A 27,633-nucleotide genomic window follows, 5' to 3' on the forward strand; every position below is an offset into this window, starting at 1 on the left:
CCCGGAAAAAACCAAGGCTATCAGCGTTATTCCTTGTCTATTTGGCTGTTTAGGCCACAGTTAGCCAGAGTACAGCTATTTTATGACAGTCTGTATATAATCGAGTTTGGACCAATCAGTTAAGGTATTGATTGAAATTATGAACAATATCGGGGTTAGATGAAACGCAGTCAACCTAGTCACCGAGCCTGACCACCCGATTTCGTCGACAAGCATGGATTGCTGGGGGTCCGATACTTAAACTATTGGACCGCCCGACCGCCTCGTCACACAGATTATTTGACATCATTAATATTGATCATAATGATTCATAATACTTGTTTTAAATTAATAATACAGCAATAAATTATAATATATATTGCGCCTTTAATAGACATCCATTGTTTCTAGAGGCGGTCGGGTAGCTTAGTGGTCAAAGCGTTCGCTCGTCACGCCGAAGACCCAGGTTCGATTCTCGACTTGGGTACAATGTGTGAAGCCCATTTCTGGTGTCCCCTGCTGTGATATTGCTGGAATATTGCTAAATGTGGCGTAAAACAATACTCACTGACTCACTGACTCACTCAATTGTTTCTAGCTCTTTCGCTAAGTGCGTGGGCTGAGTGCTGAATCGCGTCTCCCGGAAGCGCTCGTTAAATCGCCATCATCAGCAAGTACGTTTTTGTTTGTTTATTTCCTCGTTGCTTAACGCAACACTCAGCAATATATCTAGCTATATGATGGCGGTCTGTAAATAATCGAGTCTGGACCAGACAATCCAGTGATTGACATCATGAGCATCGATCTACGCAATTGAGATACAGCAATTCCGTTAGTCGCCTCTTACGACAAGCATAGTCGGCAAGCATGGGTTGCTGAAGACCTCTTCTCTACCCGAATCTTCACGGATCACAGCAAGTACGTGAGGCGGTTGGTGTCGCACTGACCTAAGACGGTGTAGAAGGCTGTTACTGTGAGTATACCGGTGATGCAGTAGTACAGGTTCCAGCCGAGGAGTAGCTGTATAAACAACGCCCCCGTGTAGATCTCAGACTAGGGGAAGAAGCAGAGAACATGTTAACATGGCATATTCATGAAGCATCCACTACACTACTGCTCACAACTAACTACCTCTTTATCGCTGTACAGTTCGGGCAACGTACCGGGGTAACTCCGCGAAACCTTTGCCGAATCACCGCGGTACTCTTGTGGAATTAACGTGTTACATTTGCGGAATTATCGTGGTACGTTCCCGGAAATAAAGTGGTTCGTTTGTGTCATTAAAGTGGTACGTTTGAAGAATTACCGTATCGTACTACTGTGGTATCGCAAAACAATATACACAAATAGAGGTAAGTACTTGTGATTAGCAGTGTATATTATGATTACTCTGTTTGTTTGTTTGCTGTTTAACGCCGCACTCAGCAATATTCCAGATATATGACGGCGGTCTGTAAATAATCGAATCTGGACCAGACAATCCAGTGATTGACACCATGAGCACAGATCAATGGAATTGAGATACGATGACAAAGTCAGCGAGCCTGATCACCCGATCCCGTTAGTCGCCTCTTACGACAAGCATAGTCGGCTTTTACGGCAAGTATGGGTTGCTGAAGACCTATCCTACCCCGGATCTTCACGGGTCTGTTATGATTATTGAACATATTTTACACGCGAACTACACAAGAAATATTTTGTTGCATCAACACCTAGGCAAACTCTTTGTTCATCAGGTTAAATTTACAATAAAATAATTCCCCCAAATACTTAATCAACACTAGTGGCTTGTTTAAAACAATAAGAACAATTACCATGTATGCGATTTGTTTAAAATGATACAAATGCACGTAAATTTTATTTAATTACCCGTCAGAACCAGAGCCTGCTCCCAGAAAAATCTCTCCTACTCATTACTGCAGCATAATTTCTGTCAAATGTCATGCATTTAAGGGTTTAAATGAAAATAAAACTGAGCAACGAACGAAAAGTCGATGCGTTTTAGAAACACCAGATCAGATGTGACATTGTTATAAGCAATTGTTTAAATAGAAATGCGTGTACTTTTTATTCAATTATCCGCAGGGACATATTTCTGCAGACTATTCAGAAAACTATTACAAAAAGATCTCGCCGTTTGTAATGCAATGAATGCATAAAGTATAATGTAGACTGAATAAGGCAGATGTTAAAACATTAATTACATATTTATCCGGATGACCACATCCATACAGACTAATTGGTTGTTATTAATACTTCCGTATGTAGCCTAATATTACCTCAGACTATTCATATGTGAATATGTGCAAATGAGAGAATACATGTTTATGGATTTTGTATGAGGTATGCACGCCAAAGTCCAGGAAGTACTTGTCGGCTCTATGAGGTATGCACGCCAAAGTCCAGGAAGTACTTGTCGGCTCTATGAGGTATGCACGCCAAAGTCCAGGAAGTACTTGTCGGCTGAATGAGGTATGTGTTCATTCTCCATGAAAGTACGTGTCGGCTGTATGAGATATGCATGTCAATGTGCATTAATGTACAACCAGGCTGTATGAGATGTGAATGTCAATGTGCATTAACGTACAAGTCGGCTGTATGAGATATGCATGTCAAAGTCCATTAAAGTACGTGTCGGCTGTATGAGATATGCATGTCAATGTGCATTAATGTACAACCAGGCTGTATGAGATATGCATGTCAATGTGCATTAACGTACAAGTCGGCTGTATGAGATATGCATGCCAAAGTCCATTAAAGTACATGTCGGCTAAATGAGATATGCATGTCAAAGTCCATTAAAGTACATGTCGGCTTTATGAGATATGCATGCCAAAGTCCATTAAAGTACAAGTCGGCTGTATGAGATATGTATGCCAAAGTCCATTAAAGTACATGTCGGCTGTATGAGATATGCATGTCAATGTGCATTAATGTACAACCAGGCTGTATGAGATATGCATGTCAATGTGCATTAACGTACAAGTCGGCTGTATGAGATATGCATGCCAAAGTCCATTAAAGTACATGTCGGCTAAATGAGATATGCATGTCAAAGTCCATTAAAGTACATGTCGGCTTTATGAGATATGCATGCCAAAGTCCATTAAAGTACAAGTCGGCTGTATGAGATATGTATGCCAAAGTCCATTAAAGTACATGTCGGCTGTATGAGATATGCATGCCAAAGTCCATTAAAGTACATGTCGGCTTTATGAGATATGCATGCCAAAGTCCATTACCGTACATGTCGGCTTTATGAGATATGCATGTCAAAGTCCATTAAAGTACATGTCGGCTTTATGAGATATGCATGCCAAAGTCCATTAAAGTACATGTCGGCTGTATTAGATATGCATGTCAATGTGCATTAACGTACAAGTCGGCTGTATGAGATATGCATGCCAAAGTCCATTACCGTACATGTCGGCTGTATGAGATATGCATGCGAATGTCCATTAAAGTACATGTTGGCTTTATGAGATATGCATGCCAATGTCCACTAAAGTACATGTTGGCTTTATAAGATATGCATGTCAATGTCCATTCAAGTACATGTCGGCTGTATGAGATATGCATGTCAAAGTCCATTAAAGTACATGTCGGCTTTATGAGATAGGCATGCCAAAGTCCATTTAAGTACATGTCGGCTGTATGAGATATGTATGCCAAAGTCCATTGAAGTACATGTCGGCTGTATGAGATATGCATGTCAAAGTCCTTTACCGCACATGTCGGCTTTATGGGATATGCATGTCGATGTCCATTAAAGTACATGTCGGCCTTATGAGATATGCATGCCAAAGTCCATTAAAGTACATGTCGGCTGTATGAGATATGCGTGCCAATGTCCATTACCGCACATGTCGGCTTTAGGAGATATGCGTGCCAATGTCCATTAAAGTACATGTCGGCTTCATGAGATATGCGTTAATTGTCCATTAAAGTACATGTCGGCTTTATGATATATGCATGTCAATGTCCATTAAAGTACATCTCGGTTTTATGAGATATGCATGTCAATGTCCATTAAAGTACATGTCGGCTGTATGAGATATGCGTGCCAATGTCCATTACCGCACATGTCGGCTTTAGGAGATATGCGTGCCAATGTCCATTAAAGTACATGTCGGCTTTATGAGATATGCATGCAAAAGTCCATTACCGTACATGTCGGCTGTATGAGATATCCATGCCAAAGTCCATTAAAGTACATGTCGGCTTAATGAGATATGCATGCCAAAGTCCATTAAAGTACATGTCGGCTTTATGATATATGCATGTCAATGTCCATTAAAGTACATCTCGGTTTTATGAGATATTCACGGCAATGTCGAATCATATGTATGATGATGATGATGATGATGATGATGATGATGATGATGATGACGATGATGATGATAGACTAACATGTGTGTAAAGATGGATGTCGGCTGGGTAATATCACGTTCAGATACATGCACGATGCACCGTGCCCCACACAAAGTCCTCCTCACCGAGATGCGCGTCAGGATGTAGAGAAGCAGGGCGAGGACGGAGAGGTAGATGCGCAGCCGCCGGCCCCCAAACCTCCTGTGCAGATACTCCGGCATCGTGAATGACTAGCAACAGAGGAACACAGCAGGGCTACGTTTTCTCCTGAAACATACTTAACTTGTGGACTTTGCCAGTTACACGCACAAGAAGCTTCTATTTACCACGTTAAACATAATCACATTTAGCGTTAACCGCTAAATTGTGTTATTGTTGGCGTCGCCAAACCATTAACGTATGTTTGTAAACACCAACTCGGCTCGCGCAGCTTCCCACAGTGACGTCATCATGTGACGTCATCAGTAGCTGCGTTTATCACATTACGCGTCATAACGGTTATTTACTTCACTTCACCTCGCGTCATCGTTAGACTCGATTGTCGTGCAAAACTATGACGTATATATCCCTCTGGATGCCGAGTTTTTTTTCTGACGCACATTTTCCTAAGATCGGAAAAGTGAAGGTTGTGCGAGAATTGCGCTCACGCGGCACTGGATCTACCTCTGGCTATAAAATTACTCAGAGGTGGAGAATATTAAATTTCCTATTTGATGGTGTTAAATTAACTGCAAATATTAAACCGGTTTTAAAGAAATACGCTTCTAAGTGTTGTCCGAGAATTTATTCTGCGTTGAAAAACAGTAAATTTCTCCGCTTTTTATCGTACATCGATAAAAGTACTGTGCGACGATTTTTTTTATTTCGAAGCTTTACGGAAACTGTCAGCGAACAAAATACTGCCTAATATCTGAACGACATAACTATATATCAAATGGAGTTATATGCGTATGTGTAACGACATACATTCAATGCCAAAAATAGCATGCCGTAAATGACGAAAACTGATTTTTCTCTATGACGTCAAAAGGCGACCGAGAGGTTACACGCGTACAAAGAAAAGGGGGCATAACTCCGCTATGCTTAGCACTAGGTTATTGTAACTCAGGTCAATTGGTGAGAATTAGCTGTCGGTAAGGACAATGTATTTTCGTTGTGTTTCGTTCACGAGGAACCAAACTATTCCAACACAAATATCGATATTGAAACTGTATACGTTTTCTTATAAATAAAAGCCACAAGAAATGATGAAATCGTACTTCATAAAAAAGAGGTAATAGAGAAATGGATGGCCCTATCTAACATATAACTTAGTCCTTATATTCCAACATTCTCCTGAGTGTGTAAGTGTAATTTGACTTATGGTGCACCATTATTAATGGAGCACTAGCTTTATCATCAAATGTAATGAAATACCCCAAAATAACACCATTCCTTTTGACGTCATGGCTGGTTTTATGTCTTTGATAACGTCGGAGAAAGACGACACTGGTATTTTGATTTATATATATCTCCCATAATTTTCGTTCATGGTTTGGAAAATCTCGATGTGTAAAACGGAATTTGACGCTTTTTCGACACAACATAAAATTACTGCTTTCACCAAGTAAATAATGTCTTGAATATGTAAACAATTAGATAGTTTATCGTGTATCTTAATTGGACAGGACACGCACCTGTTTGGCATCAATTTACGTTATGAAATTCACAAAAGAATATTTCAAAACAACCAAAATTATATTCAGTATTGGACATATATTTGTTCATTATTATGTTAGTATTTCTCTTCATCTCGTCTCAGAATGAAACAATAAAAGATGTGAAGAAAGCACTATCATATTGGTATAGAATTATCAGGATAATCGTATAAGGTTGAACAAACGTTGTACCTGGCATGGATTTTACTTTATACATTTTAAAATTGCTGGAGAAATTAAGTAAACAGTTTAATATCCCGTGATCACAATATTGAAAAAAGAATGAACCTATTGATTATATAATGCAAAACGAGAGGAATAATTCTTAAAATGTGTGTGACTAACGCGCACCTGGCGAATCGTTAGATATCACTGTTCTGTGTATCAAACGACATCAAAAACAGTTCCAAGACCAAGACAAAAGTAATATATTCAGTTTTAGTTATAAAATAAAATGAAACGGCTATTCATGGACATTGCTAATATGAACTTATAATATTGACTATTGCACATCCCAAGAAATGCGTACATGCTGCAGTTACATTTACACTTCTTGTAACACTTGTCCAAAGGAAAGAAATATCGTATGCGACACTAAAAACCTATCAATTGTTATGTAAACAATGTTCAAACAAACAGGAGATTATCAAGGTTCCTTCATACATGTTGTGGCCGATATTTACGTATGATATCATTTTGAACATTGACAAATGTCCAAAGTGAAATTAGAATCTAATTGTGTGAAAAAATGTATAAAAGATATGCAAAATCTGCATCATAACTGAAACTGTAAACAGCATGGTACAATGATCGTGTGCACTCTCATTCAAAGACCTTCACCTCAAAGAAATTACCAAATATGTACAACAATGTTGACGTATGACATCACTACCTGTGACCGACTTTTACAAAATGGCGTGTTCACTGTCAACAGTACGCGGGATTTTACGAGGGGACTTTCGTTGATTCAGGGATCGTATTTACATAAATGTGACATGTAAGTAATCAGAAACATTCTGACAATCTATGTACTGTTATTTGTTGTTATAATTTTCATTGAAACAAACCGAAATAGTCAGAAATTCCGATAAATACCGTTGTCGTTGTGCGTGATTTTGCGTCAGTCATGGCGTCACACAGGACGGTAACTTTGCAATGATTTGATATTTTCAACAGAAGTTGTCAATGTATCTATTTTAAATTCCCTATTTCTTCCTACGATTCTCTTCCCATGACTATTCTGCAAATGTTGAGCCAATATTTTGAACGAATAGACGAATGGATAGCTCAAAATAGGAGAAAATGCTACAGTGTGTAAAATCTGTATTTTGCTTTGTTTACACTTCAAACAAGTGCAGTGTTTCGAGCACAGCGTTCGTTTTCACACCTGACTTATATTGCTTGATTTCATCCAGCCACTTCGTATTGGTGACAAAGACCATTGTTCATTCGATTCTAAAATGTATGAGGAATTCAAGGATGTGTGTATCGCAGCAAAGTTTGGAATATACGGGATGTTACAGGCGCCTCATAACCGGTGTACCTGAAAAGTGATTTTGTAAACACTATCCAATATGGCGGAAAGTTCACTTCGGCGTTCGTGTTTGCGTATTTTCCAAAACATTCTAAACGATTCTAGGGTTATCGGAGACGTTTTTGAATGATCATTGGTGATTTCATAAAGGACAGATACCCATGATCACTAATATGCTATTTTTGAAATTCATTTCTCGGAGTAAATATCCGAAATTTAGATTCCAAGACATGCTGTAAATAACGCGGCGAGTGGTGATTTAGTAATGTGTAAAACATGGCGACATTTACGAAGTACCTAATTTTCAGAGGTCATTTTTTGTACCTTTGCTTGGCCTCAAAAGCAAATGAATAATATCACAGAACAGGGAATCTCCCACCTTATTCAAAACTGTGATGTGTATTAGTGTGCATGATGTATGTTGAATTTTATTCGACTTCAAAGTGAGGGTTGTAAAGGAAGGACATATATGTCCCTCTGGCATCCAGGGGGATATACCTCGCATATTTAAGTAATAAAGTTGGGAGTTGTTTATCGTACAATAAAACACTGCAGGGAGAATAAACCATGAGGGGCGCAAGTTCTGTCCATGATACACGCGATACAAAAATAATACATTTACTGGAAACATCAACAGAACTTCTACAATGATGACAGCAATACCTTTTTCCATTTGAGTTAACCGCTTCGATTTGGATTACACGTCAAATACACTTGATTAATCTCCTCAGAAAATTGAATATATTATCATAAAACGATAGGGTTCGTATTTCCAACATGCAGTAGTGGATATTATTGATCTAATTAATATTAGATTTACAAAGTATTGATAAGTCATTAAATTTTATTTGATATGTTATCTGTAATAAGTAATCGCTTTGTTTTTTTCGTTCAGTGGCGATACAATGTGCAATTTTATTTGTGTAGGACAACAGACGGTCGGTGACTTACCGCAGCTGTGAATTTGTCGTCTGGACAGGTGCTCGTGGTTTGACCTCGCGTGCTGTGACGTGGATGACGTCGCGTCACACAGCTGATTTAATGTTGTGGTCGTATAATGCACACACGTGGTTTCAGTTTCTAATTAATAATATTCTCTTTAACTGAACTGATCTGAACTAGAACGTAGATCTTGTACATGTACATCATGATTGGGAAGATTTCCACGGCGATCGACGTGTAAGACAGTTCACCGCTTGACTAACACTATTAATACAATTTGGCCCATTTTTCTGGTATTTTGGCATGTAAAGAAGTGTTTTTCATATCTGTATGAGTGAGTGAGTGAGTATGGTTTTTACGCCGCTTTTAGCAATATTCCACCAATATCACGGCGGGGGACACCAGAAATGGGCTTCACACATTGTACCCATGTCGGGAATCGAACCCGGGTCTTTGGCGTGACGAGCGAACGCTTTAACCACTAGGCTACCCGACCGCCCCCATATCTGTATGAAGGCGGGATATTCGAAAACAATAATTTTCATATAGTTGAGTAAGGGAATGGAATGTTTTACAGTAAAAAAGTTGCCAAAATGGATCCAAGATTAAACAGCCATTTTAATATTTCAGCCACAAATATCAGAATCTCCAAAGGTTTAAGTAATAACATAAATAGTAATAATTTTGTACACACAATATATAGGTAATTGGTTTTTGAATAAAAAATGCTTTCATTGTAGATGTGATTTTGTTTTGATGTTTCAATAGTTTTCATTATATTTTTTACCCTGCATTATCTAAATTATCAACTACTTCGACCAATGTCATGTGATTTACGTACGTATTTAGTAATGTTAAATTTGTTTTGTATTCCTAATAAAACAAATAGAATGTGTTAAAAAATAAAATCTTGTCTAAGAACAAGATCAATGCATTGTTGTGTTTATTTAGATGTTTTTTGTCAATTAAAAATTGTATGTGTTTCATCCATGCTACAGCATGTTTAGCAAGAGCAAAAAAAAGAGGAAAATTAGGGAAAGATATAATTGCTGAAAACAATTTACATTAACGATTTTGATAGTTTAATTGTCATAATTCAATACTAAAAACTTATTTTATATTCTGCTCTCCCTTAAAACAAATAATACCAATAATAAAGTTTAATTGGTTTACGATCATTATCTATTTTAAAATGTTCCTTGCAGACTGTAGATGATATTGATAAGGGAACATTTACTTAAAGTAAATGTACATGTAAGAACCATCGGGGTAGATTTTGTTGTTTGTTTGTTGATTTCCGAAAAGCGTTCGATTCGATCAACCAGAAGCTCTTGTGGTATTCAATAATGAAAAATGGAATACACGGTTGTTTTTTGGTGGTTTTGAAGGATCTTTACTCCAAGATTCAGTGTGCTGTCAGGGCATAAAAAAACTGTCTTGGCCTTTATGTTCATGATGTTTATCCTTGAATTGCTGTTTATGAAAGAAAGTAGTGATTTGCGGGGATTTTTTTCTAGGAGAGGAATTCATGGACATATTACATTTACTATATACAGATGATTTGTGTATATTCGATGACACTGTAATAGGTCTGCAAAGAAAAGAAATGATATTTTATCCAATTTTTGTAAAATGACTTACAATTAATATGTCTAAAACCGATTTTTTTGTGTATAGAAGAGGTAGCACTTTAAGGGATGATAAACGATGTTTTTTTTAATGATAAGCGTATTAATATAAGTACTTACTTTTCTTATCTGGGTGTTCTGTTTTCAGATAGATTGTCTTAGTCTAAATGCGTTGATACCCTCAAGACTAAAACCAATAAGGCTTTATTTGCCATTAAATGCTGCAGTTTCACTTTGTGAATATGCCAGTTAACATTTTATTTAAATGTTTGTTTTAAGATAAAACCCATTCTTATTTATGGTACGGAGATCTTGGTTTGCAAAGCTCTCATGGGATTTCATTTCTTACAGGTGGTGTAGGCCTCGTTCAGCGTCTGCAGGGCGTCGTGGGACGTTTGCAGAGTCAGAGGTTGGGGATTTGAAATAGGCTTGCCTGGCCAACTTATACAAGACATTGGGTTATGAAAGAGCTATGCGCATCGTAGATATTTATTATCAAGCCAATACATGCTCTGCAGTTGTGTCCTAGTTCCTTACCTAGACATTAATTTGTATTTCTCTTATAAAGTGCCAAGGCAAGTACCCCGTATCTACGGTACTTTAATTTAGAATTTTGTAATATTTGAAACATTACACCACTGTACCACAAATAAACCGCCTTTTGAAAAATCCAACCTTAAAGTTTCCTTCTCTAATTTACTTCACAATTTGGGCTGGGGTGAAATTATTCCTTATAAAATCAATGTATCACTTGAGATTGTAAGCCACCGTACGCTTGTTCATACATTGCGTTTGTACCTTCCAGCCTTTTCGTGTGACTTAAATGTATATGCCAGCTCATGTCTGAACTGTGTATTCTCTTGATTCTGGTCGTTTAAACAATGTACACGTTCTTGAAACCTCGACAGTGCGGCACTGAGCGGTATATAAAGCCAAAGGATGGCCAGGCACCATAAGGGTTAACCTAGTTTATATTTACTATATTTGTTTCTATTAATTAAGTTGGTATATCACTCTTTCAGTTGTCTGATTTTTGTATTACAGATGTGGCCTGGGTATTTGGCATCAGCTACATGGCCAGAGCGAGGGGAAGCTAGGATGAAAGTCTGCAGCGGCAAGGCACCACACGATGGAAAGGGGAGGCGGGCGGCGATGGCGCCGCTTCCAAACTTCACTTCATTATGTTCTATCTTCTGCGAGTATTACCACTCCAAAATGGCTCGTTATTCATCTAGGTTCAAACGACATGTCAGACGTCAGCCATGTGTCTGTATGATGACATTATCTGCGATTTGCTGCATATCAAGTCTGCCAATATCCCTAACGTGTGGACTATGCCAGTTTTACTCACAATAAACATGAATTTGCCACGCGTTGCGTATCTTTGTTTTTCGTAAACCTAACCTCTGGCATTTTAACTTATATTCATTTATTATTTGTAGCGGGGACGATTCGAGGAACTTTCGATTTCATAAATATAATGTAGGCTATGATAATTGTCTTTTGCTGAACAAAATATGGTGTACAGCCGATTTTAAATTTATACTCATTTTATCACAATTAATTCCGAAGCTTATCATCAAGTAGCGTATTTATCTACACAGCGAAAACTCGTTACTCCAGACGGTGCCACACTCATTTCACCCAGGGGTGGGGTGGTTAGGTTGGAGGGGGTTCCGGACTAATGAGGATTTAGTGTACAAAGGAAGCTGAGACGCTGATACTCACCCCACTCGCCACATACACTGGTACAAAAAGCCATCCCAGCGCTATCAGTAAATATATGGCCTAGAACAGAAACATATATGTGTATATATAAAGGATGACACTAATTTGACGTCACACTTGTCATTTAAATAATGTATCGAATACCCCACAGTGATGACGATTTGGTTTGTTGTTTAACGCCGCACTCAGCAATATTCCAGCTATATGACGGCTGTCTGTAAATAATCGAGTCAGGACAATCCAGTGATTGATATCAAGAGCACCGATCCACGCAATTGGGATCTGTGACATGCATCAACCAAGTCAGCGAGTCTGGCCACCCGATCCCATTAGTCGCCTTTTACGACAAGCATAGTCGCCTTTTACGGCAAGTATGGTTGCTGAAGACCTATTCTACCTCGGATCTTCACAGTGATGACGAACATATGAAAGGCGAAGTGTTCAAGGATATATAATTTATAAAACTTACTTATAAAGTTTGTCAAGAACATATACTCACATGCCATTCGTACACAACCACGGAGTACCCGGATGCAGCAGCCGCTCCGGCTAAACCAATGAACATTGGCGCTCCGACGTTACTTGCGAAAAGCGAGGCACCCACCTGGAAAGGGGGTCAAACCAGTCTGTAATACTACAAATAACTATAAATGATATTACTTGCTTGTTTACCCAATGGGCATCTCCATCAATATGCGCGAGATGCGGACATCTCCGGAACTGAAAATGTGCAGTGAATACAATGAATTTTGGCGCGAATGACTTGAATTAGCTATTAGTTTCAGTTTATTTTCTCGCACGCACAAAAACAACCCTCCAAAACATACAGTATGTATTCAATGAAGATAAAGACTGTAACATGCGTGCTTTACCATATAAGTAATATAGACACTTTAACGTAATAGTGTGTTCACATGTACAATACATCTGGGTGTAGTGGAGAGTGGATATATTTTTAGGTGATAATGGTTTACGTAATTTACACATATTTGGCCAGATTTAAGAATTATTTGGGATATAAAGAAGTCATTTTTGGAGAAGAGCTTCACACCTACAAAGTCCTACTCTCTTGACAGACGAATATCTTATCCGCAGTTTGAAATTACTTCCTATATCCCGACTGCGCTGGAGTTAGGATATTATTGGCATTTCGAAATTTCGTCAATCGTTCATTTAGGATACTGTCAAAAGGTTGTTGTTTTTAAAAACAGCTTAGTATTGTAAAAGGTCTATACGAGATGGGATCAAATGGATCGCCTTTATTTTTGAAGATTGTTTTTTTAATTCCTGTCAGTAACGTTTCAGGGATCACACCAGATGAGAGGCAAGATTGAAAAACTCCGAATATAGTGGGGCAGGAAATCCAATGCTGTTTATGATATGATCATTCTCGACAAATTCTAGTCTGGTAGCCTTATTTCTCTTTAGTTTCTTTGCAGCTTGTATTATATCTTCGGTCGTAACATCATTATTTAAGGTTTTGCACATTCTTCTTATTCAGAATCATCGAGTTTGGCTATATAAAAAAGAAGAAGTTAATATCAGTAGCTTTCGAATTGCTTTCTTTCCCACTTTTAGTAGGGATCTTACAAAAAAAATTGAGCAAGAGGTGAAGGATTTGACGAAATGTCTTATTTAAATTTACGTATATTCTTATTCATGTATTCCTCGTAAGCCTTTGATTCTTGGTGAAATGCCAATTTATCAAAATGCTGTTTCTGTTTTTTGGACGTTTTTTGCTTTATTAATTTTATTTCGAGATAGTCTGTATCCAATGTTTATTTTTGTTAAGTTGTTTGTATTAAACACTTGTTTCTCGTACCTTTGCTCGAGCAACGTTAAGTACGAGCTCGATTTCATTCTATAGTCTGTTAATACACGACGGGTCGCCGTGACCTGTCCGTGCTTCGTGCACAATCTTCATGAGTCGATTTACCTGTCCCCTATGTATAGGCTCTGGGTATAAATCAGTTTACAAGGGTGTACAGCTTAAGTTTGTTAGTGGTATTTATATAACCGCATGGTATGCCTCTACATGGATTACTTACAGGAGGTACAACAGCGCAAAATGGAACGTTGAGTGGGCAGTGCATGTTTGAATCTGAGGGATGAGTAGTCAATTATGTTAAAATTAGAAAAGAGCGGATTGCACATTTGCGACACAATAACATAATCAATATAACTTTTATCTTTAAATGTTCTACCTATCATTTCCCGAAATATATCCGGGTAAATTTAACTCATCCAAACTGTTTGTCTTGTTTCTTGAAATGTACGTATATCGCTATTAGCTATTAGATCAATATATTACTTGTAGTCTGAGGCCACCACATTTAAACTTAAGAAATTAAGAGTGTTATTTCGGTCATTATAAGCACCATCATTACATCATTATTATCATCATCAGTGTAATCATCCTCGCCGTCTTCATCAACAACAACATCATGTGCAACATCACAATTATTAGCAAGCTCGGAACCTTGATTTACAGCGTTTACAATATTAAGTGCAAATATGTTTTCTACGGTTAAGATGATATATTTACTTCAAGAGCTCTCTAAAAAAACTTGGGTACAGGTATGATCGTTCAGGACATTTCTGATATTAATGTTATTTGGTACATCTGTGTTTGCACATATTTGAGTAAAAATATTTGCATCAACAGAATTGATTTTCTTATTTTAGGAAAAAATGTTATTCAAAATATGTACAAAAAAGTCCATTGTATCATACTTATTTTTAACACCACCTGTGCTTTGATTTGATTTTGGGCAATTACCTCAACGTCTTTTTCAGGAATATTTGTATACAGAATGTGATCTGTGGTATTCAGAATATCAGATACATTGTGAGCATGAAATGTGTTTCATTTGAAGGAAATATACATTTGTCCAGGTTAAATGAAGTAGGACCATCATTAATCAGTCCTACAAAAAGTTATCAAATACATAGTTGACAACATTGGTGTTTACAGTTGCTTGACTTGAGATATTTGCCCTAAATATGTATTGTTATCTGAGGCAGAGGCGAGGTTCTTACACATATTTTCAATGTCAATAACATTTGTGTTTACACCAGGTTTATATTGCATTTGTTTCTCAGGGTTCTTGTTTTAGCTTATATATGGTAGAAACGTCATTGTTACTGCCCTCTGAATCAAGGTTCTTACACATATTTCCAATGTCAATAACATTTGTGTTTACACCAGGTTTATATTGCATAGGTTTCTCAGGGTTCTTGTTTTAGCTTATATATGGTAGAAACGTCATTGTTACTGCCCTCTGAATCAAGGTTCTTACACATATTTCCAATGTCAATAACATTTGTGTTTACACCAGGTTTATATTGCATAGGTTTCTCAGGGTTCTTGTTTTAGCTTATATATGGTAGAAACGTCATTGTTACTGCCCTCTGAATCAAGGTTCTTACACATATTTCCAATGTCAATAACATTTGTGTTTACACCAGGTTTATATTGCATAGGTTTCTCAGGGTTCTTGTTTTAGCTTATATATGGTAGAAACGTCATTGTTACTGCCCTCTGAATCAAGGTTCTTACACATATTTTCAATGTCAATAACATTTGTGTTTACACCAGGTTTATATTGCATAGGTTTCTCAGGGTTCTTGTTTTAGCTTATATATGGTAGAAACGTCATTGTTACTGCCCTCTGAATCAAGGTTCTTACACATATTTTCAATGTCAATAACATCTTCATTGATATATGGTGTCATTTGACAATTTATTTCGACATGTTATTTTATCATCTGTGCTACAAGTGTGGTTACCCCAAACCACTGCAGCAGGCAGGTCATTAAATTCATTTTCAACTTATTTGTTCACGTTTGATGAATATATTCACATGACTTCAGGAATATCTTCAAAATCAACATCGGTTGTGTAAGACTTCCCTGTGAAAACATCAACATATGTATTTACAATAGTGTACATAAGCTATTTATCCCAGGATTATTGTCAAGCCTTTCTGTAATAGTAACATGGTTTTCAAATATAGTTATACCATCCACAGCGTCTGTTGGTATTGGGATTACATGACATGTCTACCACAGCATTTTAGGTTAATCAGTGATAGAGGCACATGCAATGGTAATATCAGAAACATTAGGAACAACATCTGTGCTTACTGGGATCTCCTACGTAGGACTTAATATCTCCTACGTAGGACTTACTATCTCCTACGTAGGACTTAGTATGGACTAGAATTACTATCTCCTACGTAGGACTTAGTATCTCCTACGTAGGACTTAGTATGGACTAGAATTACTATCTCCTACCTAGGACTTAGTATCTCCTACCTAGGACTTAGTATCTCCTACGTAGGAGATAGGAAGTCCTACGTAGGAGATATTAAGTCCTAAGTAGGAGATACTAAGTCCTATGTAGGAGATAGTGTTTTTAGGCCATAATAAGTCCCACGTAAGAGATAGTAAGTCCTACGTAGGAGATAGTCATTCCTACGTAGGAGATAATAAGTCCTACGTAGAAGATACGTAATGATGCTTTTTTTCTATTTGAACTTACATCCTTTCCATTCATCAAAACTGGACCTAACATAGTTTAAGTCTTCTTCTTGACTGTTTACTTTTTCTTTCAGTTGATAAATCTCTTGTACTCTCAGTTCCAGGTGGAGGAATTTGGTTTGTATATTGTTTAACGACGCACCCAGCAATATTACAGCTATATGATGGCGGTCTGTAAATAATCGAGTCTGGGCCAGACAATCCAGTGATTGACATCATGAGCAATTGGGATACGATGACATGCATCAACCAAGTCAGCGAGCCTGACCACACGATCCCGTAAGTTGCCTCTTTCGACAAGCATTGTCGCCTTTTACGGCAAGCATGGGTTCCTGAAGATCCATTCTAACCCGGATCTTCACGGGTCGGATGAGTTTTCTGTTTATGTTTGCAATTGAGGCTTCGAATGAGTCGAGTTTGCTGTTCATTGTGTTTATCGTTGCCAGGATCTGAGAAACATAATAATAATAATAATCTTACCGTGAACCAGTTCATGCTTTTCCCTGCCAAGAAATAGCCCATGGCGCCGCTTCTGGTGGGCCTGAATGTGGACTGAAAGTAGTATATAACATGAGTGAATAATAACGTCTAGATGTAGCACAATTCACAAATACCTACACTCTCGAGTCATTGTACCTACATTGATAGAGCTGACCTTTGACACCTGTTGTAAGAAAAACACTGAGGTCACTATACTGTTGACCCTTGACCCCCGTCGGTTGTGAAAGTTAAGGTCGCTATACAGTTGACTTATGGCAACCACTGTGAGTAAAGTTTGAGATCAATATGTTGTTGACCCATTGACATCCGTCAGGAGCCAGGTTAAGGTCACTATATAGTTGACCTTGACACCCATCAGGAGTAAAGGTTAACGTCACGATATAGTTGACCTTGACACCAATCAGGAGTAAAGGTTAAGGTTACAATATAGTTGACCTTGACACCCATCAGGAGCCAGGTTAAGGTCACTATATAGTTGACCTTGACACCCATCAGGAGTAAAGGTTAACGTCACGATATAGTTGACCTTGACACCAATCAGGAGTAAAGGTTAAGGTTACAATATAGTTGACCTTGACACCCATCAGGAGCCAGGTTAAGGTCACTATATAGTTGACCTTGACACCCATCAGGAGTAAAGGTTAACGTCACGATATAGTTGACCTTGACACAAATTAGGAGTAAAGGTTAAGGTTACAATATAGTTGACCTTGACACCCATCAGGAGCCAGGTTAAGGTCACTATATAACATACGACATACAATAAATATAATACCTAGTTTCATTTTCCGCACACATGAATAAAATCAACTATCGTTCGTTACTTACACATGAATCACCAGTAACCCCTAAATCCATGCATTAGTGCATGCATAAACAGAAGGTCGTAGAATTTGGTCCTAAACGGCCACAACAAAAAAGTCAAAATGTCCATGACAATAATAAATGAATATTCAGAGTGAGCAAGATGTGTACGGAGTATAAATGTTAGATGACTTCAATGACGATGCTGTACAGTTAAAATAATCCTACATTAATGAATAATGCAGCACTTATTTCATGAATGTGAACTGAGGGATTAATTCACATTGGGCAGAGTCGCCTTTCCCCGTGCTCTCGGGTTTCCTCAAAGTGGTAAACCTCTACCACCTGCATGACATTTGTACGGAAGCCTTTTAGGGCCATTTTTTCTTTTTTCTTGAAATTTCAAGATACATAACTTGAAATTTCAAGATACATTACTTGAAATTTCAAGAAACATAACTTGAAATTTCAAGATACATTACTTGAAATTTCAAGATATATAACTTGAAATTTTCAAGATATATAACTTGAAATTTCAAGATACTTATTTGAAATTTCGAATGGACTACGAGTTACAGGTCAGACGATCAGATATCGTTTACATGCAGCTCATCTTCATGCTCGACGATCACGTGTATGAATGTAGTATATGTCAGTAGTTGTGTGTACGTGCATGTATAGGAAAGTGGTATGAACATAGTATATGTCAGTAGTTAAGGAAAGCTTGGTAGTGACCTATTCTAACCCGTATTCCACACGGGGAGACAAGAATAGATTGCTGGGTGCCTATTCTAACCCGGAATCCACACGGGGAGACAAGCATAGATTGCTGGGAGCCTATTCTAACCCGGAATCCACATGGGGAGACAAGCATAGATTGCTGGGGGCCTATTCTAACCCGGAATCCACATGGGGAGACAAGCATAGGTTGCTGGGTGCCTATTTTAAACAGGAGTCCACATAGGGAGATAGGCACAGATTGCTGGAGGGCCTATTCTAACCCGGAATCCACATGGGGAGACAAGCATAGATTGCTGGGAGCCTATTCTAACCCGGAATCCACATGGGGAGACAAGCATAGATTGCTGGGAGCCTATTCTAACCCGGAATCCACTTGGGGAGACAAGCATAGATTGCTGGGGGCCTATTCTAACCCGGAATCCACATGGGGAGACAAGCATAGATTGCTGGGAGCCTATTCTAACCCGGAATCCATATGGGGAGACAAGCATAGATTGCTGGAGACCTATTCTAACCCGGATTCCACACGGTGAGACAAGCAAAGATTGCTGAGGACCTATTCTAACCCGGAATCCACACGGGGAGACAAGCATAGATTGCTGGGGGCCTATTCTAACCCAGAATCCACATGGGGAGACAAGCATAGATTGCTGGGAGCCAATTCTAACCCGGAATCCACATGGGGAGACAAGCATAGATTGCTGGGAGCCTATTCTAACCCGGAATCCACATGGGGAGACAAGCATAGATTGCTGGGAGCCTATTCTAACCCGGAATCCACATGGGGAGACAAGCATAGATTGCTGGGGGCCTATTCTAACCCGGAATCCACATGGGGAGACAAGCATAGATTGCTGGGAGCCTATTCTAACCCGGAATCCACATGGGGAGACAAGCATAGATTGCTGGAGACCTATTCTAACCCGGATTCCACACGGTGAGACAAGCATAGATTGCTGAGGACCTATTCTAACCCGGATTCCACACGGTGAGACAAGCATAGATTGCTGGGGGGCCTATTCTAACCCGGAATCCACACGGGGAGACAAGCATAGATTGCTGGAGACCTATTCTAACCCGGATTCCACACGGTGAGACAAGCATAGATTGCTGAGGACCTATTCTAACCCGGATTCCACACGGGGAGACAAGACTAGATAGATGGGGGCCTATTCTAACCCGGATTCCACACGGGGAGGCAAGACTAGATTGCTGGGGACATATTCTATCCCGCAATCCCCACGGGAAAAGATAATTTGTCTTCAGGTTTTAACAAAACAATACATTGTTCGCTTTACTTCATGGCTGTCCTGGAAATACAATGCTTGGTGATCTTTTGTTCTTCCTTTCAGAGAAACAAAATGAGTTTTTGAAGCAGTGACCGAAAAAAACCATCCTGTCTCTAATGGCTGTAACACAAATCCGAGAAACCCGCACCCCCATCCCCCTATTTTCAACCCCACCTCATCCCACCTCAATATTGAATAGTGTACCCCCCCTAAGGTTCGCGGGTTTCTTGCAATTGAAAGTCTGACTGACCTGCAATTTGACCTGCAATCTGACCGGCAATCTGTTACAGCGTATTACGTCGTTTTATCGGAAACTCCAAAGTCAAAACAACTGGAGAAGATTTGCGATTTGTGACATAAGGTCGTTAGCTTAACAACACTGTGCAAACGTTGGTCTTGATTATCTTCTGTGAGATAATAACTTAAACATGACGTAGATTACAAAACAGGGTGCCTGGCGATAGACACTGACGAAGAATAAGATAACAATCGCGTTTAACATAGTTGATGTCAATGGTCGTGTAAGTGAAGAAATGATCACTTGCTGAACTCGAAAAAGTTTAAAGACATAATGTGAGATTGAGAAATTTCTCGAAAATATTTTTAAAAAATGCCTTTGCCTCAGTAGGATATACTGGGGTAAAAATGCGTTGTAAAAGTAAAAGTATTGTTTGTTTATTTTTTATTGTATTATTTATTGAAATAAACATTGTTTTATAATTGCCTGTGTAAATGGTTAATTCATAGTCACTGCTGCTGAATTAACCATTTTACTTCCCAATTAACGAATCACTGTAAACACTGATATGGTTCATGTGGGGTGTGGCTTGCGGCCGTGTTGTATTTAAAACGACCTATGAACATGACAGGAGATGATAATTGCTTTAAAAGCATGTAAATTGATTGCGTGGCGGATTTTATAACCTGATAATTGCTTTCCATAGACTTCCGTTTGTTTGTGTGTGTTGTTTAACGCCGCGTTCAGTTTTATTCAAACTAAATGACGACACCCTGCAAATAATAAAGTCTCGATAAGACAATCCAGTGATTGATATTATGAACATCTATCAACGCCGTCGGGGTACGATGACAGGCAACAAAGACAGTCACCAAACGTGACCACACGCTCCAATAAATCGCCTCCTTCGACCAGCAAAAGTTGATGGACACTAACTCTAAAACGGAATCCTTACGGGGCCATAGTCTTCCTTGTTCGGAAAATTATCTAATAAATAAATTTCACCTTTCCATGTCCATAAGAAATCTCTGCTAAAGCTTAATCGACTGTCCGATTCCGACTTTATCATGAGCATGTATATGAATCACCATCAAATAGTGATGATACCAGGTATTTGCAAAAAAGTTATCGTATCCTGCCCCAGCGGCGGCACCCGTCACAAACAACACATGCAAAGGCAAGACAATTTTTCACCCGAAAAATCACGGGAACATTTGGTACAAGTCAAAAAAGGGAATTGCATCGGACATAATTTTTGTCACTGGTGCGTCAAATTTGGAAACATCTGAATTATTAAAATATCTGAATTATTTATTGTAACCATATATACAGTTTTGGGGGGGGGGGGGGGGGGAGCTGATGGGGGTTAATTTTGAACTTATAACACCGACATACACATATATTTTGTACGTATTAACATTCCACAAATTGTGTTTATAGCGCCCAGTTAAATCCTTCAATCCTTCTATCGACCACGTTTGTGTTGACAACATTGTCATATTTTTGTCACACATGTCATTGGCAATAACGTTGTTTATACATCTACGATATGCCTTTCACCGATCTACATATTATTATCATAAATGCATTTATATACCGCAAGTATCCAGGTACTAGTATCTGCTCAAATGCGGTTTTATTTGTTTCCCGGCAAGTTGATATAGCACATATATAGCACCCTGGTGTACATTTCACCTAACAGTAAAGGATATACAATAAAAATTGTCATATATACATGAATATATGTAAATTAATTTTCTCCATTCATTAAATATCATAGCCCCATCGAATGTAATTTTCACTGTTATATGTTATGACGTGAACAGTAAGAGGTGACTAACGGGATCGGGAGGTCAGGCTCGCTGACTTGGCTGGTGCATGTCATTGTATCCCTATTGCGTAGATCGATGCTCATGATGTCAATCACGAATTGTCTGGTCCGGACTCGATTCTTTACAGACCGCAGTCATATAGGTGGGAGATTCTGAGCGCGGCGTTGAACAACAAACTATGACGTGATCATGAAATGCGCCACGACTTGCATTGCAACCGCCAGCTAGCTCAGATTTTCATTTAAACATATTATTGGGTTACATGTTTCAAGGACGTAACATGATATAGACATCTACATACCCATATCCCAACGCCGATCACTAAAACGAAATACGCCGCAAGCGCCACAATATCGCCAAGTTTAAGATGTTCAACCATTGTCAGAGGACAAGGGATGTCTCTCTCTTGCAGCAGCAGCTGAAAATGCAGGATGCGGACGGCCGATGGGCTTATATTGGGTATTCTCTGTGCGGCAGTATGGTCACGTGACTGATAGAAGTGCAGTGAATGAACAATAGAAAACAGGGATTTGTTTATTGAGTAGTAAAATGCGTCAGCTATCAAGTTCTCACTATGACACTCTGAAATGAATAAACATTTATTATTGGTTGATGTGTGTTAGATACTCGTGGTTTATGTGTGTTACATTCTCTTGGTTGATGTGTGTTACATTCTCGTGGTTGATGTGTGTTACATACTAGTGGTTGATGTGTGTTACATACTCGTGGTTGATGTGTGTTACATACTCGTGGTTGATGTGTGTTACATACTCGTGTTTGATGCGTGTTACATTCTCGTGGTTGATTTGTGGTACATACTCGTGGTTGATGTGTGTTACATACTCGTGGTTGATGTGTGTTACATACTCGTGGTTGATGTGTGTTACATACTCGTGTTTGATTTGTGGTACATTCTCGTGGTTGATTTGTGGTACATACTCGTGGTTGATTTGTGTTACATACTCGTGGTTGATGTGTGTTACATACTCGTGGTTGATGTGTGTTACATACTCGTGGTTGATGTGTGTTACATACTCGTGTTTGATGCGTGGTACATACTAGTGGTTGATGTGTGTTACATACTCGTGGTTGCTACATACTCGTGGTTGATGTGTTACATATTCGTGGTTGATGTGTGTTACATACTCGTGGTTGATTTGTGGTACATACTCGTGGTTGATTTGTGGTACATACTAGTGGTTGATGTGTGTTACATACTCGCGGTTGATGTGTGTTACATACTCGCGGTTGATGTGTGTTACATACTCGCGGTTGATGTGTGTTACATACTCGCGGTTGATGTGTGTTACATACTCGTGGTTGATGTGTGTTATATACTCGTGGTTGATGCGTGTTACATTCTCGTTGTTGATGTGTGTTACATACTCGTGGTTGATGTGTGTTACAAACTCGTGGTTGATGTGTGTTACATACTCGTGGTTGATGTGTGTTACATACTCGTGGTTGATGTGTGTTACATACTCGTGGTTGATTTGTGGTACACACTCGTGGTTGATGTGTGTTACATTCTCTGGGTTGATGTGTGTTACATACTCTTGGTTGATGTGTGTTACATACTCGTGGTTGATGTGTGTTACATACTCGTGGTTGATGTGTGTTACATACTCGTGGTTGATGTGTGTTACATACTCGTGGTTGATGTGTGTTACATACTCGTGGTTGATGTGTGTTCCATTCTCGTGTTTGATGCGTGTTACATTCTCGTGGTTGATTTGTGGTACATACTCGTGGTTGATGTGTGTTACATACTCGTGGTTGATGTGTGTTACATACTCGTGTTTGATGCGTGTTACATACTCGTGGTTGATTTGTGGTACATACTCGTGGTTGATGTGTGTTACATACTCGTGGTTGATGTGTGTTACATACTCGTGGTTGATGTGTGTTACATACTCGTGTTTGATGCGTGGTACATACTAGTGGTTGATGTGTGTTACATACTCGTGGTTGATGTGTGTTACATACTCGTGGTTGATGTGTGTTACATACTCGTGGTTGATGTGTGTTCCATTCTCGTGTTTGATGCGTGTTACATTCTCGTGGTTGATTTGTGGTACATACTCGTGGTTGATGTGTGTTACATACTCGTGGTTGATGTGTGTTACATACTCGTGTTTGATGCGTGTTACATACTCGTGGTTGATTTGTGGTACATACTCGTGGTTGATGTGTGTTACATACTCGTGGTTGATGTGTGTTACATACTCGTGGTTGATGTGTGTTACATACTCGTGTTTGATGCGTGGTACATACTAGTGGTTGATGTGTGTTACATACTCGTGGTTGCTACATACTCGTGGTTGATGTGTTACATATTCGTGGTTGATGTGTGTTACATACTCGTGGTTGATTTGTGGTACATACTCGTGGTTGATTTGTGGTACATACTAGTGGTTGATGTGTGTTACATACTCGTAGTTGATGTGTGTTACATACTCGCGGTTGATGTGTGTTACATACTCGCGGTTGATGTGTGTTACATACTCGCGGTTGATGTGTGTTACATACTCGTGGTTGATGTGTGTTACATACTCGCGGTTGATGCGTGTTACATTCTCGTGGTTGATGTGTGTTACATACTCGTGGTTGATGTGTGTTACAAACTCGTGGTTGATGTGTGTTACATACTCGTGGTTGATGTGTGTTACAAACTCGTGGTTGATGTGTGTTACATACTCGTGGTTGATTTGTGGTACACACTCGTGGTTGATGTGTGTTACATTCTCTTGGTTGATGTGTGTTACATACTCTTGGTTGATGTGTGTTACATACTCGTGGTTGATGTGTGTTACATACTAGTGGTTGATGTGTGTTACATACTCGTGGTTGATGTGTGTTACATACTCGTGGTTGATGTGTGTTCCATTCTCGTGTTTGATGCGTGTTACATTCTCGTGGTTGATTTGTGGTACATACTCGTGGTTGATGTGTGTTACATACTCGTGGTTGATGTGTGTTACATACTCGTGGTTGATGTGTGTTACATACTCGTGTTTGATGCGTGGTACATTCTCGTGGTTGATTTGTGGTACATACTCGTGGTTGATTTGTGTTACATACTCGTGGTTGATGTGTGTTACATACTCGTGGTTGATGTGTGTTACATACTCGTGGTTGATGTGTGTTACATACTCGTGTTTGATGCGTGGTACATACTAGTGGTTGATGTGTGTTACATACTCGTGGTTGCTACATACTCGTGGTTGATGTGTTACATATTCGTGGTTGATGTGTGTTACATACTCGTGGTTGATTTGTGGTACATACTCGTGGTTGATTTGTGGTACATACTAGTGGTTGATGTGTGTTACATACTCGTGGTTGATGTGTGTTACATACTCGCGGTTGATGTGTGTTACATACTCGCGGTTGATGTGTGTTACATACTCGCGGTTGATGTGTGTTACATACTCGTGGTTGATGTGTGTTACATACTCGCGGTTGATGCGTGTTACATTCTCGTGGTTGATGTGTGTTACATACTCGTGGTTGATGTGTGTTACATACTCGTGTTTGATGCGTGGTACATTCTCGTGGTTGATTTGTGGTACATACTCGTGGTTGATTTGTGGTACATACTCGTGGTTGATTTGTGGTACATACTAGTGGTTAATGTGTGTTACATTCTCTTGGTTGATGTGTGTTATATACTCGTGGTTGATGTGTGTTACACACTCATGGTTGATTTGTGTTACATACTCGTGGTTGATGTGTGGTACATACTCGTGGTTGATGTGTGTTACATACTCGTGGTTGATTTGTGGTACATACTCGTGGTTGATTTGTGGTACATACTCGCGGCTGATGTGTGTTACATACTCGTGGTTGATGCGTGTTACATACTCGCGGTTGATGTGTGTTACATACTCGTGGTTGATGTGTGTTACATACTCGTGTTTGATGCGTGGTACATACTAGTGGTTGATGTGTGTTACATACTCGTGGTTGCTACATACTCGTGGTTGATGTGTTACATATTCGTGGTTGATGTGTGTTACATACTCGTGGTTGATTTGTGGTACATACTCGTGGTTGATTTGTGGTACATACTAGTGGTTGATGTGTGTTACATACTCGTGGTTGATGTGTGTTACATACTCGCGGTTGATGTGTGTTACATACTCGCGGTTGATGTGTGTTACATACTCGCGGTTGATGTGTGTTACATACTCGTGGTTGATGTGTGTTACATACTCGCGGTTGATGCGTGTTACATTCTCGTGGTTGATGTGTGTTACATACTCGTGGTTGATGTGTGTTACATACTCGTGTTTGATGCGTGGTACATTCTCGTGGTTGATTTGTGGTACATACTCGTGGTTGATTTGTGGTACATACTCGTGGTTGATTTGTGGTACATACTAGTGGTTAATGTGTGTTACATTCTCTTGGTTGATGTGTGTTATATACTCGTGGTTGATGTGTGTTACACACTCATGGTTGATTTGTGTTACATACTCGTGGTTGATGTGTGGTACATACTCGTGGTTGATGTGTGTTACATACTCGTGGTTGATTTGTGGTACATACTCGTGGTTGATTTGTGGTACATACTCGCGGCTGATGTGTGTTACATACTCGTGGTTGATGCGTGTTACATACTCGCGGTTGATGTGTGTTACATACTCGTGGTTGATGTGTGTTACATACTCGCGGTTGATGCGTGTTACATTCTCGTGGTTGATGTGTGTTACATACTCGTGGTTGATGTGTGTTACAAACTCGTGGTTGATGTGTGTTACATACTCGTGGTTGATGTGTGTTACATACTCGTGTTTGATGCGTGGTACATTCTCGTGGTTGATTTGTGGTACATACTCGTGGTTGATTTGTGGTACATACTAGTGGTTGATGTGTGTTACATTCTCTTGGTTGATGTGTGTTATATACTCGTGGTTGATGTGTGTTACATACTCGTGGTTGATGTGTGTTACATACTCGTGTTTGATGCGTGGTACATTCTCGTGGTTGATTTGTGGTACATACTCGTGGTTGATTTGTGGTACATACTCGTGGTTGATTTGTGGTACATACTAGTGGTTGATGTGTGTTACATTCTCTTGGTTGATATGTGTTATATACTCGTGGTTGATGTGTGTTACAAACTCGTGGTTGATGTGTGTTATATACTCGTGGTTGATGTGTGTTACATACCCGCGGTTGATGTGTGTTACAAAGTCGTGGTTGATGTGTGTTATATACTCGTGGTTGATGTGTGTTACATTCTCGTGGTTGATGTGTGTTACAAACTCGTGGTTGATGTGTGTTATATACTCGTGGTTGATGTGTGTTACATACCCGCGGTTGATATGTGTTATATACTCGTGGTTGCTACATAATCGTGGTTGATGTGTTACATATTCGTGGTTGATGTGTGTAACATACTCGCGGTTGATGTGTGTTACATACTCGTGGTTGATGTGTGTAACATACTCGTGGTTGATGTGTGTTACATACTCGCGGTTGATGTGTGTTACATACTCGTGGTTGCTACATACTCGTGGTTGATGTGTGTTACATATTCGTGGTTGATGTGTGTTACATACTCGTGGTTAATGTGTGGTACATTCTCGTGGTTGACGTGTGTTACATACTCGTGGTTGATGTGTGTTATATACTCGTGGTTGATGTGTGTTACTATCTCCCCGAGACAAGGGAGTTAACTTACTTTAAAAGTTCAGTTTCTACCCTTGCCGAACTAGGCTGAAATTATGGACTTATATTTTGTCTTGATTAACGAGTCTGTGCATGGTCCAATCAATTTCCGGCAATGAAATCAACATCCG

General features: G+C 39.2%; 1 protein-coding gene across 1 annotated transcript in view; it reads right to left on the reverse strand.

The window, feature by feature from the left end:
* Window positions 1-22,215, reverse strand: part of LOC124113210 (sodium/glucose cotransporter 4-like) — a 36,069-nt gene extending 13,854 nt beyond the window's left edge. Inside the window, exons 1-6 of the mRNA XM_048388317.1 lie at window positions 22,128-22,215; window positions 16,902-16,973; window positions 12,379-12,483; window positions 11,880-11,939; window positions 4,476-4,580; window positions 927-1,032 (exon numbers count right to left, since the gene is read on the reverse strand). Of these exons, the coding sequence (XP_048244274.1) occupies window positions 927-1,032; window positions 4,476-4,580; window positions 11,880-11,939; window positions 12,379-12,483; window positions 16,902-16,973; window positions 22,128-22,205 (526 nt within the window). The 5' untranslated portion in view covers window positions 22,206-22,215. The remainder of the gene's footprint in view (window positions 1-926; window positions 1,033-4,475; window positions 4,581-11,879; window positions 11,940-12,378; window positions 12,484-16,901; window positions 16,974-22,127) is intronic.
* Between the last annotated feature and the right edge of the window lie 5,418 nt (window positions 22,216-27,633).

The sequence above is a fragment of the Haliotis rufescens genome, unplaced genomic scaffold (genome assembly GCF_023055435.1).
Source record: "Haliotis rufescens isolate VD_foot unplaced genomic scaffold, xgHalRufe1.0.p SCAF_7, whole genome shotgun sequence".
In the NCBI taxonomy this organism is placed as follows: domain Eukaryota; kingdom Metazoa; phylum Mollusca; class Gastropoda; order Lepetellida; family Haliotidae; genus Haliotis; species Haliotis rufescens.